The 19846-nt window shown below is 41.8% G+C and overlaps 1 protein-coding gene across 5 annotated transcripts in view; it reads right to left on the reverse strand.

The window, feature by feature from the left end:
* Positions 1-18836, reverse strand: part of fbxo15 (F-box protein 15) — a 50625-nt gene extending 31789 nt beyond the window's left edge. For 4 of the 5 annotated variants that reach the window (XM_029697584.1, XM_029697576.1, XM_029697592.1 and 1 more), the window contains exons 1-5: positions 18528-18836; positions 18093-18242; positions 8626-8730; positions 8451-8523; positions 2379-2545 (exon numbers count right to left, since the gene is read on the reverse strand). In XM_029697584.1, the coding sequence (XP_029553444.1) occupies positions 2379-2545; positions 8451-8523; positions 8626-8730; positions 18093-18242; positions 18528-18562 (530 nt within the window). In that variant the 5' untranslated portion in view covers positions 18563-18836. The remainder of the gene's footprint in view (positions 1-2378; positions 2546-8450; positions 8524-8625; positions 8731-18092; positions 18243-18527) is intronic. The other variant, XM_029697601.1, reaches the window with a different exon arrangement.
* Positions 18837-19846: the final 1010 nt, after the last annotated feature.

The raw sequence follows: 19846 nt of genomic DNA on the forward strand, positions 1-19846 counted from the left end.
TCGTTCTTTTTTTACATCCGTTATTAGACAGTGGCAACGATGATGATTATGAACATGGTCTTTTGCCTGCTAATGCCTGCAATGTAGTGAAGAAAACGATATGACAACAATAACATCTAATGTAACTGGCCCCAGCTTGGTCCCCCCAGTTGAAATGGTCTAGAACCGCCACTGACCACTGGTGGGAAAATGCGCATATTTTTTTATGTGGATTTTAGGATATTCGAATGAAAATCTGTCACCAATTGGATGGAAACCTAGCTTGTATAACATTTATTTTGTCTTAGTAATCCTCTATTTCGGGAAAACTTTTCCTTGACAGGATAATTATGTTCCTCTTTCACTGTGCATTTCGCTACACCCGCAATAACATCTGCTAAACATGTGTATGTGACAAAAAAAAGGATTTACTTTCGCCACTAGAGGGCAATCAGCTGATGTCTGGGGGTTTGTACCACAATCTATGGTCTGTACTCCCGAAGTAGACTTTTTTTGTGCTTGATAGCTAGCTAGGAGTTCTCAGCTGTTAGCAGCCAATGGCTGGAAACTACAAGTGTAATGGCTGGTACAATGCAATGACACTTCCAAATGTAGATCCTTCAAAACACCCCCAAACAGGGAAAGAGATCCCAATCAAAGGTGTTATCACGTGCTCCACTAAGGCAGTTATTTATCTTAGAAAACTGAGGTGGGCGAGCACAAATTAAAAATACGAATCTCAGAGCATCGTAGCACCATTAGGTGCAAAACTCTATTTACCCAGTTGCAGCCCACTTTTTGGAAGCGAACCACTCGATTTCGTCCCTAGGTTATATCGGCATCGAACATGTCACCCTCCCTAGGAGGGGGTGACCTCGACAATTTATTGCTAAACGAGAGGCTGTCAGGATCTTTAATTTAAAGACCCTTGCTCCCTTCGGTCTCAACGTAGACTTTGATCTGAAGCCATTCATTGTAAAAGTTTGTAGGCCTATGTAACCAAATTGTATCTATGATTGTATGCTATCCATTCATGTTTTTTGTATGTTATTTTTATATCTGAGAATTAACCAATGATGTCAGGCCACACCTGGCCATTACAGACACGTGTCCTTTGACACTATATAACCTAGTGACCCGCAGTGTTTGTCATTATACCCTGATGAAGACGTTGGATATTAGGTTATTAAATTATTGCATCGGAGTGTGCAGCTCTCCTTTTCTTTTTCAAGCAGCCAATGGTTAGCAGCTTCATAAAGGCAATAAATATGGATGATTAACTTAATTTTTTTTAGTCCTTACTGAATTATTTAATGTAACAAATAAAAACATTAAACCTTGTAACAATTCATGGTAATTCAATGGTAACCTCGTAAACAATTAATTTAGACCCAGGCGTGTATTTGCTAAAGCGTGCTGTTGGCCAGCTATTAAAAGGGACAGGTGGCTATTTGAGACTGAGATTAAAACAAGTTTTACAGTACTTCAATTGTTAGCCAGAAATGATTTGATATTGAGATAAAAACGGCTGCATTGGACCTTTAACAAAAGGTATTGCATAGCCCAAACATGACATATTGTAACAAGGAATTCTGGCCCGTGAGTTTCAAATACTGTAATTTCCGGACTATAAGCCGCAACTTTTTTCCCCTCGCTTTGAACCCCGCGGCTTAAACAATGACGTGGCTAATATATAGATTTTTCCCGCTTTCAATTTTTTTTTCTCAAAAAACAAACACACTCTGTGACGTGCTCAGTTTTTTGGCGGCATGAAGCTTTTATTAGACAAATGAAATTGCCGAACGGGTTAAGGTCAAACAACTTTTTTTGTTTACTGTTTAGATTAAATCGAGCGCTCTCAAACTTCCCATCATTCTGATTACAGTAGTCATTTTGTCAACCTCATCATGGCAAAGACGGAGAAATGCATATGATGCAGCTTTCAAGTTGAAGGCGATTGATCTGGCTGTTGGAAAAGGAAATAGAGCTGCTGCACGGGAGCTTGGTCTTAATGAGTCGATGATAAGACGTTGAAAACAGCAGCGTGAGGAATTGACTCAGTGCAAAAAGACAACTAAAGCTTACTGCTAATTTTTAATTTTTTGTTACAAGCCGTGTTTCGTTAAAGCCTATTTATTTTTGTTACAAGCCGTGTTTCGTTAAAGCCTGTGTAAAGTTAATTTCTTTCAATGTACCGGTAGGCACCGACGGCTTATAGACATGTGCGGCTTATTTATGTTCAAAATACTAATTTTAAAAAAATTCAGTGGGTGCGGCTTATATTCAGGTGCGCTCAATAGTCCGGAAATTACGGTAGTATGTTCGGACAATACTGGTATTGGAGTCTGTTTCTGTACCTACATTGTAGCCTCAGTGACAGAGCCAGTACAGTATCTAACCTGAGGACTCTCTCTGTGTGGCTGGGAAGGCCAGTGAAGGGATTGATGGTTCTCAGCTCCTTCAACCACTTGGTGTGGTTGTAGCCAGCTATGGTCCTAAAGTACAGCCTTCTCCAGTAGCCCTCTGGTCTCTCCTGAACTTTCATCACACTCAGCTTCTCCACAACCTGAATAAAGGAGCAGACAAATGATAATACATTTGGTTCATAATGCTATATTAGTACATACAAGCATACAGTATTCACTTACATACTAAATCATGAACCATTCACATACTCAATACATTGAAGAAAAAAAAAACTGCTGTATTATGTATATACACTGTGTGTACAAAACATTAGGAACACCTGCTCTTTCCATGACATAGACTGGTCAGGTGAATCAAATCACATTTTTTTGGTCACTACTAGGGTTGCACATTTTGGGGAATATTATGAAGTGGAAACTTTCCGTGGGAATTAACAGGAATATATGAGAATTTACGCAAATTAATATTAATACCATTTCAATGTAGATGTTTTTGCATTGGATATATTTACCATATCATATGGAGACTGAAACCTTTTACCTTATCATAAGTAGACGTCATAGCAAATGATTAAATCCTTCCAAATGGGGGGGGGGGGGGGGAAATAATGTAGTTACGAATTTAACTTTAATTAAATGAGTTGACTCTTCACATGGGAGGATTTCACTGAACAACAAAATAAAGGGAATATTGAATGATCCCCAATGTTCCAATTCATCTGCCAAAAACATTTTCAACATACATCTGTAAAATGATCATCTAGAAACTAAGCTTTGGTTGTCTTCCTCTCAGGCTTCCATGTCTTCTCCCTGAACTTCCTCAATGTCCACCTCTTAAACATCAGACTCTGAGGCCTCGTCTTCACTGTCACTTTCCAATCTTGTTGAGGATGGCTCGTTTTCAGGCTAAAAAAAAAACTCTAATTTGCCTGGACGGCCACCAATTTTTCAACCCTTGTATCGGTCAGCTTGTTGCATGCTTTGGTGTGTGTTCCCAAACAAGAACCAGTTGCACTCTGAGGCAGCTGATGTTGGTGGGATTTGGAGGAGGATGATGATGGAGGCAACAGGGGAATAAGTCTCAGATCCACTAAGTCCCTTCCACCAGGTGGCTGATGAGATATGTTGGCACGACTGCCATATTGCATCTCCATCCCAAAGCCCTTGCTTGGAAGTGTACTTCGCCAGACTGCCAAGAACCTTGCCCTCATCCAGGCCAAGGTGGCGAGACACGGTAGTGATGACACCATAGGCCTTGTTGATCTCTGCATCTGACAGGATACTGGGGTCCAACATGTACGCTGCGGCGTGTATGGGCTTCAGGCAGAAGTCTTGACACTTTTTGATCCATTTCAGAACTGCAGTTTCCTCTACTTGGAGCAACAGTGAAGTGGTCAGGGCAGGATGGCTTTCTCCTCTTACATTTGCAAGCAGAGTGAACATCGACAGGATGGCATTGTCTCCCTTAATCCGTGCAATGTCTACTGCTATAGGTTTCAAGAGTTTCAGGCGGCTTACCACTCTCTCCCAAAATACATCATCCAGGAGGATCCTCTTGATGGGGCTGTCCATATCGGCAGACTGATATGGCCATTTCTTTGAGAGACTCCTTCTCCTTCAGGAGACTGTCAAACATGATGACAACACCACCCCAACAGGTGTTGCTGGGCAGCTTCAATGTGGTGCTCTTACTCTTCTCACTTTGCTTGGTGAGATAGATTGCTGCTATAACTTGATGACCCTTCACATACCTAAGCATTTCCTTGGCTCTTTTGTAGAGTGTATCCATTGTTTTCAGTGCCATGATGTCCTTGAGGAGCAGACTCAATGCATGAGTAGCACAGCCAATGGGTGTGATGTGAGGGTAGGACTCCTCCACTTTAGACCAAGCAGCTTTCATGTTCGTAGCATTGTCTGTCACCAATGCAAATACCTTCTGTGGTCCAAGGTCATTGATAACTGCCTTCAGCTCATCTGCAATGTAGAGACCGGTGTGTCTGTTGTCCCTTGAATCTGCTCTTGTAGAATACTGGTTGTGGGGTGGAGATGATGTAGATAATTATTCCTTGCCCACGAACATTCAACCACCCATCAGAGATGATTGCAACACAGTCTGCTTTCTCTATGATTTGCTTGACCTTCACTTTAACTCTGCATCCAGCAAATGAGTAGATAAAGCATGACTGGTTGGAGGGGTATATGCTGGGCGAAGAAAATTCAGAAATCTCTTCCAATACACATTGCCTGTGAGCAGAGGTGAACCAGTTGCATACACAGCTCGAGCAAGACATTCATCAGCATTTCTCTATGTTCCTCCATTGAGTGAAAAAAATGTCTGATTCCAGGAGGACCATGAGCTGTTGCTATCAATAAGGTGTCTGAGTCATCATTTTCCCCTCGAATAGAAGTAGAGGGACTTTTGTCAAAGGTTGATTGTTGTGAGCGCAGGGCAAACTTTATGCACTTGGCCAGATGATTCTGCAAACTTTGTTGCATTCTTCCCATATGATTTGGCACAGTATTTGCAAATGTACACAGCTTTTCCTTCTACATTAGCTGCAGTGAATAGGGCCCGTAGCCTTTTCCTGTAAAGATTAGGACAAAAATGAGAAGAAAACCCCAAATACAATTCCATGTACAGATAAATAGTTAAGCAGTTAGATTAAACAACTCCTTTGTAAGATACATGTTTTAAATTGAAACATGTATGAAAACAGGTGAATTAACACTCCTCAATTCGCATGCTGAAGCAAGCCAAAACCCACATGGTAGCAAAAACGAACTAGCAGAAATTGTTAACAAGTTATAAATGATTTAAAACACACTTTGCTGTCGGCTACTATTTACTAGTTAACAAAAAAATCATGTATGTCATATAAAATATATTCACCCCACCCAGTATTGTAATCAAAACTTAGCAGAAAGCATGTACTCCAATGGCTCAGACAGTGTAGTAATGTGGACTCAATAGCATCTCATTAGTGTGCAAGATCTTGAGAATCATCTGTACATGTGATGGAAGAGTGCAATGTGCATGCAGAGGGTTGCAATTCCATTGAATTGGGGACAGTTTAATCAAAATATGTCACAAGACCTAGAATTGCCTTGTGTATTCCACAAAAAAGGTTCACTGTTACAGTGGGGCAAAAAAGTATTTAGTCAGCCACCAATTGTGCAAGTTCTCCCACTTAAAAAGACGAGAGGCCTGTAAAAAAAAATCCAGAAAATCACATTGTAGGATTTTTTATGAATTTATTTGCAAATTATGGTGGAAAATAAGTATTTGGTCAATAACAAAAGTTTCTCAATACTTTGTTATATACCCTTTGTTGGCAATGACACAGGTCAAACGTTTTCTGTAAGTCGTCACAAGGTTCACACACTGTTGCTGGTATTTTGGCCCATTCCTCCATGCAGATCTCCTCTAGAGCTGTGATGTTTTGGGGCTGTCGCTGGGCAACACGGACTTTCAACTCCCTCCAAAGATTTTCTATGGGGTTGAGATCTGGAGACTGGCTAGGCCACTCCAGGACCTTGAAATGCTTCTTACGAAGCCACTCCTTCGTTGCCCGGGCGGTGTGTTTGGGACCATTGTCATGCTGAAAGACCCAGCCACGTTTCATCTTCAATGCCCTTGCAGATGGAAGGAGGTTTTCACTCAAAATCTCACGATACATGGCCCCATTCATTCTTTCCTTTACACAGATCAGTCGTCCTGGTCCCTTTGCAGAAAAACAGCCCCAAAGCATGATGTTTCCACCCCCATGCTTCACAGTAGGTATGGTGTTCTTTGGATGCAACTCAGCATTCTTTGTCCTCCAAACACGACGAGTTGAATTTTTACCAAAAAGTTATATTTTGGTTTCATCTGACCATATGACATTCTCCCAATCCTCGTCTGGATCATCAAAATGCTCTCTAGCAAACTTCAGATGGCCTGGACATGTACTGGCTTAAGCAGGGGGACACGTCTGGCACTGCAGGATTTGAGTCCCTGGCGGCGTAGTGTGTTACTGATGGTAGGCTTTGTTACTTTGGTCCCAGCTCTCTGCAGGTCATTCACTAGGTCCCCCCGTGTGGTTCTGGGATTTTTGCTCACCGTTCTTGTGATCATTTTGACCCCACGGGGTGAGATCTTGCGTGGAGCCCCAGATCGAGGGAGATTATCAGTGGTCTTGTATGTCTTCCATTTCCTAATAATTGCTCCCACAGTTGATTTCTTCAAACCAGCTGCTTACCTATTGCAGATTCAGTCTTCCCAGCCTGGTGCAGGTCTACAATTTTGTTTCTGGTGTCCTTTGACAGCTCTTTGGTCTTGGCCATAGTGGAGTTTGGAGTGTGACTGTTTGAGGTTGTGGACAGCTGTCTTTTATACTGACAACAAGTTCAAACAGGTGCCATTAATACAGGTAACGAGTGGAGGACAGAGGAGCCTCTTAAAGAAGAAGTTACAGGTCTGTGAGAGCCAGAAATCTTGCTTGTTTGTAGGTGACCAAATACTTATTTTCCACCATAATTTGCAAATAAATTCATAAAAAATCCTACAATGTGATTTTCTGGATTTTTTCTCTCATTTTGTCTGTCATAGTTGACGTGTACCTATGATGAAAACTACAGGCCTCTCTCATCTTTTTAAGTGGGAGAACTTGCACAATTGGTGGCTGACTAAATACTTTTTTGCCCCACTGTACGAGCCTGCTGCTGCCTACCGTCGCTCAGTCAGACTGCTCTATCAAATCATAGACTTAATTATAATATAATAACACACAGAAATACGAGCCTTTGGTCATTAATAGGGTCGAATCCGGAAACTATCATTTCGAAAACAAAACGTTTATTATTTCATCGAAATACGGAACCGTTCCGTATTTTATCTAACGGGTGGCATCCCTAAGTCTAAATATTCCTGTTACATTGCACAACCTTCAATGTTATGTCATAATTATGTACAATTCTGGCAAATGAATTACGGCCTTTGTTAGGAATAAATGGACTTCACAGTTCCCAATGAGCCAGGCGGCCCCAACTGCTGTTTATACCCTGACTGCTTGTACGGAACGCAAGAGAAGTGACACAACTCCCCTAGTTATAAGAAATTCATATTAGCAGGCAATATTAACTAAATATGAAGGTTTAAAAATATATACTTGCGTATCGAAGTAGGCTGTGATTCGATGAGAAATTAACAGGCACCGCATCGATTATATGCAACGCAGGACACGTTAGATAAACTAGTAATTTCGTCAACCATGTGTAGTTAACTAGTGATTATGTTAAGATTGATCGTTTTTTATAAGATAAGTTTAATGCTAGCTAGCAACTTACCTTGGCTTCTTGCTGCCCTCGAGTAACAGGTAGTCAGCCTGCCACGCAGGCTCCTCGTGGAGTGCAATGTAAGGCAGGTGGTTAGAGCGTTGGACTAGTAACCGGAAGGTTGCAAAAACTAATCCCCGAGGTGACAGGGTAAAAATCTGTTGTTCTGCCCCTGAACAAGGAAGTTAACCCCCGTTCCTAGGCCGCCATTGAAAATAAGAATGTGTTCTTAATCTGACTTGCCTAGTTAAATAAAAGTGTAAAAAAAATATATATATATATATTTTTTTTTTTTAAACGACAAATCGGTGGCCAAAAATACCGATTGTTATGAAAACTTGAAATCGGCCCTAATTAAATCGGCCATTCCGATTAATCGGTTGACCTCTACTTGACACTACTGTGGGAAGCATTGGAGTCAACATGGGCCAGCACCCCTGTAGAACGCTTTCAACACCTTATAGAGTCCATGCCCCAACGAATTGGGCTGTTCTGAGGGCAAAAGGGAGTGCAACTCAATGTTAGGAAGGTGTTCCTAATGTTTTGTACTCTGTGTAGATTGGGTATGTAAATATTTAATGTTGTAAAGTAAATAAGTAGTTTGTAATATGTATGCTGTGCATGTTTGTATCTGCTTCTTGTATTTGAATTCACACTGCTTTGCAAGCTTGCCCTCTACTTTGTCCCTAGTGGGATAATTAAAAGTGTTATTCAATTGAAATTATACTGAACCTCGTCCATGTGCTTGGCCTTCAAGTTCTTACTCTCCCCATATTTTGCAGAATACTTTTTACGCCACATTGCACTGCAAGAAAATTAGACAACAGATTCAGCTATTATGTATTTGAATAGGGTCGCTAGATAGTGGAGAAGAGTCCTACTGCCTCCGGATATAAAGTATCCTTACTTGTTTTTGGCCAGCTTATAGAATAGCTTGTTGACGTAGCCGATGCAGTAGAGAGAAGAGGCATCCAGGTTCCACAGGATCTTCATTAGGATCTCAGGTGGCAGTCTAATAAAACACAAATTACAATAAGGCTGGGTTAAAAAAAGGCATGAACTGGGCACTTGCTAGCTGTCCCCTTGCCTAATAAATATACTTTTATACCAATACTTGATATAGTCTAAAACAGCAATGCAAAATTGTCAAAGTTTTCCATACAACCCGGAATACTTAATAACATTACATTTGAACTTACTCTACCGGTTTATCCTTCAGCCACTTGAAACTTGAGACAAAGTATCCACAGGAAAGTATTGTTCACCCAACATTTAGGGTGCCGGTACTGCCGTTTAAATGTATACTGCTCAAAAAAATAAAGGGAACATTTAAACAACACAACCTAGATCTGAATGAAAGAAATAATGTTATTAAATACTTTTTTCTTCACATAGTTGAATGTGCTGAAAATCACACAAAAATAATCAAAGGAAATCCAATTTATCAACCCATGGAGGTCTGGATTTGGAGTCACACTCAAAATTAAAGTGGAAAACCACACTACAGGCTGATCCAACTTTAATGTAATGTCCTTAAAACAAGTCAAAATGAGGCTCAGTAGTGTGTGTGGCCTCCACGTGCCTGTATGACCTCCCTACAACGCCTGGGCATGCTCCTGATGAGGTGGCGGATGGTCTCCTGAGGGATCTCCTCCCAGACCTGGACTAAAGCATCCGCCAACTCCTGGACAGTCTGTGGTGCAACGTGGCGTTGGTGGATGGAGCGAGACATGATGTCCCAGATATGCTCAATTGGATTCGGGTCTTAGGGAACGGGCGGGCCAGTCCATAGCATCAATGCCTTCCTCTTGCAGGAACTGCTGACACACTCCAGCCACATGAGGTCTAGCATTGTCTTGCATTAGGAGGAACCCAGGGCCAACCGCACCAGCATATGGTCTCACAAGGGGTCTGAGGATCTCATCTCGGTACCTAATGGCAGTCAGGCTACCTCTGGCGAGCACATGGAGGGCTGTGCGGCCACCCAAAGAAATGCCACCCCACACCATGACTGACCCACCGCCAAACCGGTCATGCTGGAGGATGTTGCAGGCAGCAGAACGTTCTCCACGGCGTCTCAAGACTCTGTCACGTCTGTCACGTGCTCAGTGTGAACCTGCTTTCATCTGTGAAGAGTACAGGGCGCCAGTGGCGAATTTGCCAATCTTGGTGTTCTCTGGCAAATGCCAAACGTCCTGCACGGTGTTGGGCTGTAAGCACAACCCCCACCTGTGGACGTCGGGCCCTCATACCACCCTCATGGAGTCTGTTTCTGACCGTTTGAGCAGACACATGCACATTTGTGGCCTGCTGGAGGTCATTTTGCAGGGCTCTGGCAGTGCTTCTCCTGCTCCTCCTTGCACAAAGGCGGAGGTAGCGGTCCTGCTGCTGGGTTGCTGCCTTCCTACGACCTCCTCCACGTCTCCTGATGTACTGGCCTGTCTCCTGGTAGCGCCTCCATGCTCTGGACACTACGCTGACAGACACAGCAAACCTTCTTGCCACAGCTCGCATTGATGTGCCATCCTGGATGAGCTGCACTACCTGAGCCACTTGTGTGGGTTGTAGACTCCGTCTCATGCTACCACTAGAGTGAAAGCACCGCCAGCATTCAAAAGTGACCAAAACATCAGTCAGGAAGCATAGGAACTGAGAAGTGGTCTGTGGTCCCCACCTGCAGAACCACTCCTTTATTGGGGGTGTCTTGCTAATTGCCTATAATTTCCACCTGTTGTCTATTCCATTTGGACAACAGAATGTTAAATTGATTGTCAATCAGTGTTGCTTCCTAAGTGGACAGTTTGATTTCACAGAAGTGTGATTGACTTGGAGTTACATTGTGTTGTTTAAGTGTTCCCTTTATTTTTTTGAGCAGTGTATATCACCTGGCACATGCTCAAAACTTGTAAACACATGCAGACTTTGGTTACATGCATGCGTCGCCTGTACTTCCGTCTTGTGCATGCGCCTTTGGTCACGAGCAAACAAATCTTGATTATCACACACAGAGAGACGCGTTTTCATGTCAGGTTAATAACACTTTCCTGTGGATATTTTGTCAAAAATTTTGACCAAATCCACAGACAATCGGCAGAGTAGGTTCAAATGAAGTTTATTCAACATTTTGACTTGTAAAGGGACTGTTTGGAATTTTTTTACAAAATGTGAGTCAAACATAATTTGAATGCATCACCACGTTTCGTACCTAGCTGTCTCCAAGTCCACAAAGCCAAACACGTTGTACTCAGGATACTTACAGCTAACACATTAATACAAACACACAGACTGGATAGATTTGTCAACTATTTATGAACATAATTTTGAAGAATTAAATACTGTATAAAATAAAGTTATTCTAATTTCAATTCTACCCATGGGACTTGGAGACAGTAGCAACTCTGTCCTTTCTCTCTGCAGATTACAGAACAGGACATGGACCATAGGAAACAGGTGGAGGTGCATTCTTGTCATACCTGCAACCAATCAGAGCACGCAAACAATTAATTCAAACGGACCAAAGCTCACACTTCCAAATCACATGATGATTACCGTAATGCACAAGGCACCTACACTCTGTTACACATTAATTAAGTGTCGAAGTAGTTAGCTAGCTACTGTAACAAATGACGGAGAAGGTGGCGGGAAGAGGATGTGGAACTTGAATTGGATAACGGTGGAAGTGAGGATGAAAGGACTTTTATACGAAAGAATGGTAGTATTCTGGGAGAATTGGTGCCAAACTTGGTGAATCCGTTGAAAATATGAAAGCTTTGGGTAAAGTCGGTGAAGATCACAAATATATATATGTATTTTTTGGGGGGGGGGGTCTCAGGCAAGTTTATGATTATGCGGTGTCATGTTTTGAGCTACAGAAAAGGGCACCTGTCAAGGGAGTAATTTCTGGAGTCTCGAAAGAAAATTGACATTGATGTACTGAAGAATATTCCTGGGGTGGTCAATGAACGTAGGATGAATTGTTTGGTTAATGGCAGGAAAGAGAAGAGTTCATCTGTTCTTGTGTTTTTGATGTGGAGTCCCACCTGACCCCAGTGAACTATGTCCTATCCTGTCAGAGCTTTTATATACAGGTTTTTGCAATGTCATCGTTTTAAAATGTTTGGACATGTAGAAAGTGTCTCCAGAAAGAAGAAGCCCGAGATGTGAGAAATATCACTTTGAAGGGGTTTCCGAATGTGTAGCAGAAGAGAATGGTCAAGGAGCAAGGTGTTGTAGCTGTAGTGGAGAACATGAGGTGACATTCTTGGAATACCTGAATAGGGTGAAAGAGACTGAGGTTGCTAAACTCAGGGCAGTTGAGTCTCCTATGCAGAGGCGGTCAAAAGGGTAGAAAGAATGAGTATCTCTGAAGGTCTGGTGGTAGTGAATAACGAGCAAGACCCAAAAATTCTTCATGTGAAGAAAGTGGACTGTGTCTCTTTTATAGTGATGAATCAATTGCAGGTGAAATATTTCTGGATTAAAAGATTTCACATCTGAGGAAAGGATGGTCATGGTTCACATCAACACCATTATCCCAGAAACCCTAGACCCACTCCAATTTGCATACCGTCCAAACAGATCCACAGATGATGCAATCTCTATTGCACTCCACACTGCCCTTTCCCAACTGGACAAAAGGATCACCTACGTGACAATGCTATTCATTGACTACAGCTCAGCATTCAACACCATAGTACCCTCAAAGCTCATCACTAAGCTAAGGATCCTGGGACTAAACACATTCCTCTGCAACTGGATCCTGGACTTCCTGACGGGGCGCCCCCAGGTGGTGAGGGTAGATAGCAACAAATCTGCCACGCCGATCCTCAACACTAGAGCCCCTCAGGGGTGCGTGTTCAATCCCCTCCTGTACTCCCTGTTCACCCACGACTGCGTGGCCAGGTACGACTCCAACACCATCATTAAGTTTGCAGACGACACAACAGTGGTAGGCCTGAACACCGACAACAACGAGACAGCCTATAAAGAGGTCAGAGACCTGGCCGAGTGGTGCCAGAAAAACAACCTATCCCTCAACGTAACCAGGACTAAGGAGATGATTGTGGACTACAGGAAAAGGAGGACTGAGCACGCCCCCTTCTCATCGACGGGGCTGTAGTGGAGCAGGTTGAGAGCTTCAAGTTCCTTGGTGTCCACATCACCAACAAACTAGAGTGGTCCAAACACACCAAGACAATCGTAAAGATGGCACGACAAAGCCTATTCGTGGTTAGAGTGTTAGACTAGTAATTCGTAAAGTTGCAAGTTCGAATCCCCGAGCTGACAAAGTACAAATCTGTCGTTCTACCCCTGAACAAGGCAGTTAACCCCCTGTTCCTAGGCCGTCATTGAAAATAAGAATTTGTTCTTAACTGACCTGCCTATTTAAATAAAGGTCAAATAAAAAAATAAAGATCCTCAAAAGGTTCTACAGCTGCAACATCGAGAGCATCCTGACTGGTTGCATCACTGCCTGGTACAGCAACTACTCTGCCTCCGACCGCAAGGCACTACAGAAGGAAGTGCGTACGGCCCAGTACATCACCAGGGCTAAGCTGCCTGCCATCCAGGACCTCTATACCAGGCAGTGTCAGAGGAAGGACCTAAAAATTGTCTAAGACCCCCACTCACCCCAGTCATAGACTGTTCTCTCTATTACCGCATGACAATCGGTACCAAGTCTAGGACCAAAAGGCTTCTCAACAGGTTTTACCCCCAAGCCCCCCCAAACCCCTCTTTACACTGCTGCTACTCTCTGTTTACCATATACACACAGTCACTTTAATTATACATGAATGTACATACTACCTCAATTAGCCCAATGAAACGGTGCCCCCACACATTGGCTACCCGAACTATCTGCATTGTGTCCCGCTACCCACCAACCCCTCTTTTATGCTACTGCTACTCTCTGTTTATCATAAATGCATAGTCCCTTTAACCATACCTACCGTTGAAGTTGGAAGTTTAAATACACCTTAGCCAAATACATATAAACTCAGTTTTTCACAATTCCTGACATTTAATCCTAGTAAAAATGCCCTGTCTTAGGTCAGTTATGATCACCACTTTATTTTAAGAATCTGAAATGTCAGAATAAAGGTAGAGAGAATTATTTATTTCAGCTTTTATTTATTTCATCACATTCCCAGTGGGTCAGAAGTTTACATATACTCAATTAGTATTTGGTAGCATTGCCTTTAAATTGTTTAAATTTGGTCAAACGTTTCGGGTAGCCTTCCACAAGCTTCCCAAAATAAGTTGGGTGAATTTTGGCCCATTCCTCTTGACAGAGCTGGTGTAACTGAGTCAGGTTTGTAGGCCTCCTTGCACGCACACACTTTTTCAGTTCTACCCACAAATGTTCTATAGGATTGAGGTCGGGGCTTTGTGATGGCCACTCCAAACCTTGACTTCGTTGTCCGTAAGCCATTTTGCCACAAATTTGGAAGTATGCTTGGGGTCATTGTCCATTTGGAAGACCCATTTGTTACCAAGCTTTAATTTCCTGACTGATGTCTTATGATGTTGCTTCAATATATCCACATAATTTTCCTTCCTCATGATGCGCCATCTATTTTGGGAAGTGCACCAGTCCCTCCTGCAACAAAGCACCCCCACAACATGATGCTGCCACCCCCGTGCTTCACGGTTGGGATTGTGTTCTTCGGCTTGCAAGCCTCCCCCTTTTTACTCCAAACATAACGATGGTCATTATGGCCAAAAAGTTATATTTTTGTTTCATCAGTGCAGAGGACATTTCTCCAAAAAGTACAATCTTTGTCCCCATATGCAGTTGAAAACCGTAGTCTGGCTTTTATATGGCGGTTTTGGAGCAGTGGCTTCTTCCTTGCTGAGCAGCCTGTCAGGTTATGTCGATATAGGACTCATTTTACTGTGGATATAGATACTTTTGTACCTGTTTCTGCATCTTCACAAGGTCCTTTGCTGTTGTTCTGTGATTGATTTGCACTTCGCACCAAAGTACGTTCATCTCTAGGACACAGAACGCGTCTCCTTCCTGAGCAGTATGATGGCTGCTTGGTCCCATGGTGTTTATACTTGCATACTATTTTTTGTACAGATGAACGTGGTACCTTCAGGCGTTTGGAAATTGCTCCCAAGGATGAACCAGACTTCTTCTTGGCTGAGTTCTTTTGATTTTCCCTTAATGTCAAGCAAAGAGGCACTGAGTCTGAAGGTAGGCCTTGAAATAAATCCACAGCTACACCTGCAATTGACTCAAATGATGTCAATTAGCCTATCAGAAGCTTCTAAAGCCATGACATCCTTTTCTGGAATTTTCCAAGCTGTTTAAAGGCACAGTCAACTTAGTGTATGTAAACTTCTGACCCACTGGAATTGTGATACAGTGAATTTAAATAATCTGTCTGTCAACAATTGTTGGAAAAATTACTTGTGTCATGCATAAAGTACATGTCCTAACCGACTTGCCAAAACTACAGTTTGTTAACAAGACATTTGTGGAGTGGTTTAAAAACGAGTTTTAATGACTCCAACCAAAGTGTATGTAAACTTCCGACTTCAACTGTACATACTACCTCAATTAGCCCGACTAACCAGTGACTGTATACAGCCTCGCAACTGTTATAGCCTCGCTTCTGTTATTATTCACTGTCTTTTTACTGTTGTTTTTTTATTTCCTTACTTATCTATTGTTCACCTATTACCTATTTTTTACTTAAAAATGGCACTGTTGGTTAGGGCCTGTAAGTAAGCATTTTACTGTTAGGTAGATCTACACCTGTTGTATTTGGTGCACGTCACAAATAAACTTTGATTTGACATGGAGTACAGTCTAGTAGAGGTCGACCGAATATGATTTTTCAACGCCGATACCGATTATTGGAGGACCAAAAAAGCCGATACCAATTAAATCGGCCAATTCTTTTATTTGTAATAATGACAATTACAACAATGCTGAATGAACACTTAACTTAATATAATACATCAATAAAATCAATTTAGCGTCAAATAAATAATGAAACATGTTCAATTTGGTTTAAATAATGCAAAAACAAAGTGTTGGAGAAGAAAGTAAAAGTGTAATATCTGCCATATAACAAAGCTAACGCTTAAGTTCCTTGCTCAGAACATGAGAACATATGAAAGCTGGTGGTTCCTTTAAACATGAGTCTTCAATATTCCCAGGTAAGAAGTTTTAGGTTGTAGTTATTATAGGAATTATAGGACTATTTCTCTCTATACGATTTGTATTTCATATACCTTTGACTATTGGATGTTCTTAGAGGCACTTTAGTATTGCCAGTGTAACAGTATAGCTTCCATCCCTCTCCTCGCTCCTACCTGGGCTTGAACCAGGAACACATCGACAACAGCCACCCACGAAGCAGCGCTACCCATGCAGAGCAAGGGGAACAACTACTCCAAGTCTCAGAGCGGGTGACGTTTGAAACGCTATTAGTGCGCACCCCGCTAACTAGCTAGCCATTTCACATCGGTTACACCAGCCTAATCTCGGGAGTTGATAGGCTTGAAGTCATAAACAGCGCAATGCTTGAAGCATTGCAAAGAGCTGCTGGCAAAACGCATGAAAGTGCTGTTTGAATGAATGCTTACGAGCCTGCTGGTGCCTACCATTGCTCAGTCAGACTGCTCTATCAAATCATAGACTTAATTATAACATAACACACAGAAATACGAGCATTAGGTCATTAATATGGTCGAATAAACAAAACGTTTATTCTTTCAGTGAAATACGGAACCATTCCGTATTTTATCTAATGGGTGGCATCCATAAGTCTAAATATTCCTGTTACATTGGACAACCTTCAATGTCATAATTACGTAAAAATCTGGCAAATTAGTTCGCAACGAGCCAGGCGGCCCTAACTGTTGCATATACCCTGACTCTGCGCGCAATGGATGCAAGAGAAGTGACACAATTTCACCTGGTTAATATTGCCTGCTAACCTGGATTTCTTTTAGCTAAATATGCAGGTTTAAAAATATATACTTCTGTGTATTGATTTTAAGAAAGGCATTGATGTTTATGGTTAGGTACAGTCGTGCAACGATTGTGCTTTTTTCGCAAATGCCCTTTTGTTGATTCATCGCCCGATTGGCGAAGTTGGCTCTCTTTGTTAGGAAGAAATAGTCTTCACACAGTTCGCAACGAGCCAGGCGGCCCAAACTGCTGCATATACCCTGACTCTGTTGCAAGAGAAGTGACACAATTTTCCTCGTTAAAAGAAATTCATGTTAACAGGCAATATTAACTAAATATGCAGGTTTAAAAATATATTCTTGTGTATTGATTTTAAGAAAGGCATTGATGTTTATGGTTAGGTACACGTTGGAGCAACGACAGTCCTTTTTCGCGAATGCGCGCCGCATTGATTGTATGCAACGCAGGACACGCTAGATAAACTAGTAATATCATCAACCATGTGTAGTTAACTAGTGATTATGATTGATTGTTTTTTATAAGATAAGTTTAATGCTAGCTAGCAACTTACCTTGGCTTCTAACTGCATTCGCGTAACAGGCAGGCTCCTCGTGGAGTGCAATGTAAGGCAGGTGGTTAGAGCGTTGGACTAGTTAACCGTAAGGTTGCAAGATTGAATCCCCGAGCTGACAAGGTAAAAATCTGTCATTCTGCCCCTGAACAAGGCAGTTAACCCACAGATCCTAGGCCGTCATTGAAAATAAGAATGTGTTCTTAACTGACTTGCCTAGTTAAATAAAGTAATAAATAAAAAATAATAAATCAGCCAAATCGGTGTCCAAAAATACCGATGTCCGATTGTTATGAAAACTTAAAATCGGCCCTAATTAAATCGGCCGACCTCTACAGTCTAGTGCAGTCCCTCACTCTCAGGCCTCAGAGCCTAAGCAAGGTATTTGAGTCTTCAAATGACTGAGGGAGTGGGAATATAAATATTTGTATAATTTTTGGTTAATCATTTGAAGTAGTTTGTGTGGATTAATGTTATTTTTCCCCTTCCCTGTGTCATGGAATTACTTTTATTTTGTGAATTGTTCACCCCAGCCCAGTTTAAGCTGCTAGCTACTGTAACAAGTTTGTCACAATACTGATAATTATTATGTTGCTGTTCATAAATTAGGATTATCTAAACTGTTACATCACCCAACCCAAAAGTATTATCCTGGCCTTTGTGTAGACTACCAGTACCTGTGTACAGTGAAAGCTGCTGAGGGGAGGTTGGCGCATAATGGCTGGAACAGAGCAAATGGAATGGCATCAAACACATGGAAACCATGTGTTTGGTGTATTTGATACCATTCCACCTATTCCGCTCCCGCCATTACCTCGAGCCCGTCCTCCCCAAATAAGGTGCCACCAACCTCCTGTGTCAGCAACCCACTTACTGCTCTATGTGGTTCTGAGTATGTCTAGTAGACCTTGGTAGCAGAGAGGTGAGTCTCTTTGTTGGTACCCTGCTTGGTACTGGACGGCTGGGTACAGTGGCCTTTTTCTGTGTCAGTGGCACTCGTTTTGCATTGTTGGTAGCCAAGCATCTAGAAAGACATAGATGTAAGACATTTAGCTTGCTAACCAGCTAACTAACTAGCAAACTAGACAACTAGTATCTAGCTAGCTTGACATTAGTTATATGCATAATGCACCACAAGTAAGTTAGCTAGAAAGCAAACTGACAAAAAAGTCAACAAAGGTGTTTCTCTGTAACTAGCTAACGTTAGCTAGCTACGTAAGACAACTGTAATTAACTACAGTACTAGTAAGTTAGCTAGCTATGGTAGTCTGAGCAGCCTTTGTTGACACTCGGTCCACGCTATACCCACCTTTGAGTGCTCGTGCCCGGGGATTTTGTGGTCATGATTTTCTTATTTTAGGACGTCTGCACTTATTTTCGCCTGTAGGTCCTCTACCCTCGGTTGGCGGTGCCTTCATCCAAACCCTCTATAAAACTGCGGAAAAGTTGTCTAGCTACGTCCAGTAGTCATGGTTACAGATAGGCTGCACGCATAGAAATAGGAATTAGGATTCTAGAATGTCCAGTAGCCATGGTTACAGATAGGCTGCACGCATAGAAATAGGAATTAGAATACTAGAATGGTTTTAACCTTTTTATGATTCTCCAAATGTCAGCCATGTTGGTCAGGTAGATGGTCAAACATGGTTTGCTGGCGCTGAGATATTGTGTAAAACAATAAATGTGAAGAATGTATCTGCACTGTATGTGTGTTAGCTAGCTAGCCAGACAAGTTCTAGAGGAATGATTCAATTCATGTTTCAAATGAACTGCTAATATGCCAACATTCCATTCAAACAATGCAGTCAATCCACAACCATACACTGGCTGAAAACAGTTGATGATAGGACAAGTTGTTAATGCATCAAGTACTGAATATTGTATCATATAATAGCACTCACAGCTTTCCAAGAAAACAATATCTGAGACATTGATGGTCTGTTTCCATATATTTTAGAGGCTATTTATACAGTGAAATTATATAAAACACATATAAACTGTATTTTAGGTCGACTATAATTCCATGACACAATTTCTGATACATCACATGCCTTGCTTTTAGTTTCCCGCATAAGTGAAAGCAGGAAATGCATCACCTATGCCTCTACCATTCCTTCCAATTAGACTGTTTTTGGATTTCTCCCTGACCAAGATGGCTGCCATTTTATCCCCATTATGTAGCTTTCAGGGTTTATGAGCCCCTCTAGTAATTTAATAGGATCTCTATTGCGGCATGTCTAAAGTTTTGAACACACTGCCTCCTAGGGGTTTGGCATTTCTTGACCTGCAAACAAATGTGTTTTGAGTACAGTATACTGCCATCCACTTGGAAGTCTATAGTGAATCCCATTCCCAAATCTTCAAAAAATGACCCGAGAGTGCCACTGAACTATAGAGGCATAAGTTTATTAAGTATGGTTTATAAATTATATTCATCCATCCTCAACAATAGGCTAATTACATTTTTGGAGGACCAAAACATTCTGGTGGAAGAACAAAATGGTTTTCGTAAATCCAGAGCCTGTATAGATCATATCTTCTCGGTCTGTACAATAATCAGTAATAGATTACATGAAGAGAAGCATACTTTTGCATGTTTCATTGATTTCCAGAAAGCGTTTGATTTTG

Source organism: Salmo trutta, chromosome 2, assembly GCF_901001165.1.
Source record: "Salmo trutta chromosome 2, fSalTru1.1, whole genome shotgun sequence".
In the NCBI taxonomy this organism is placed as follows: Eukaryota; Metazoa; Chordata; class Actinopteri; order Salmoniformes; family Salmonidae; genus Salmo; species Salmo trutta.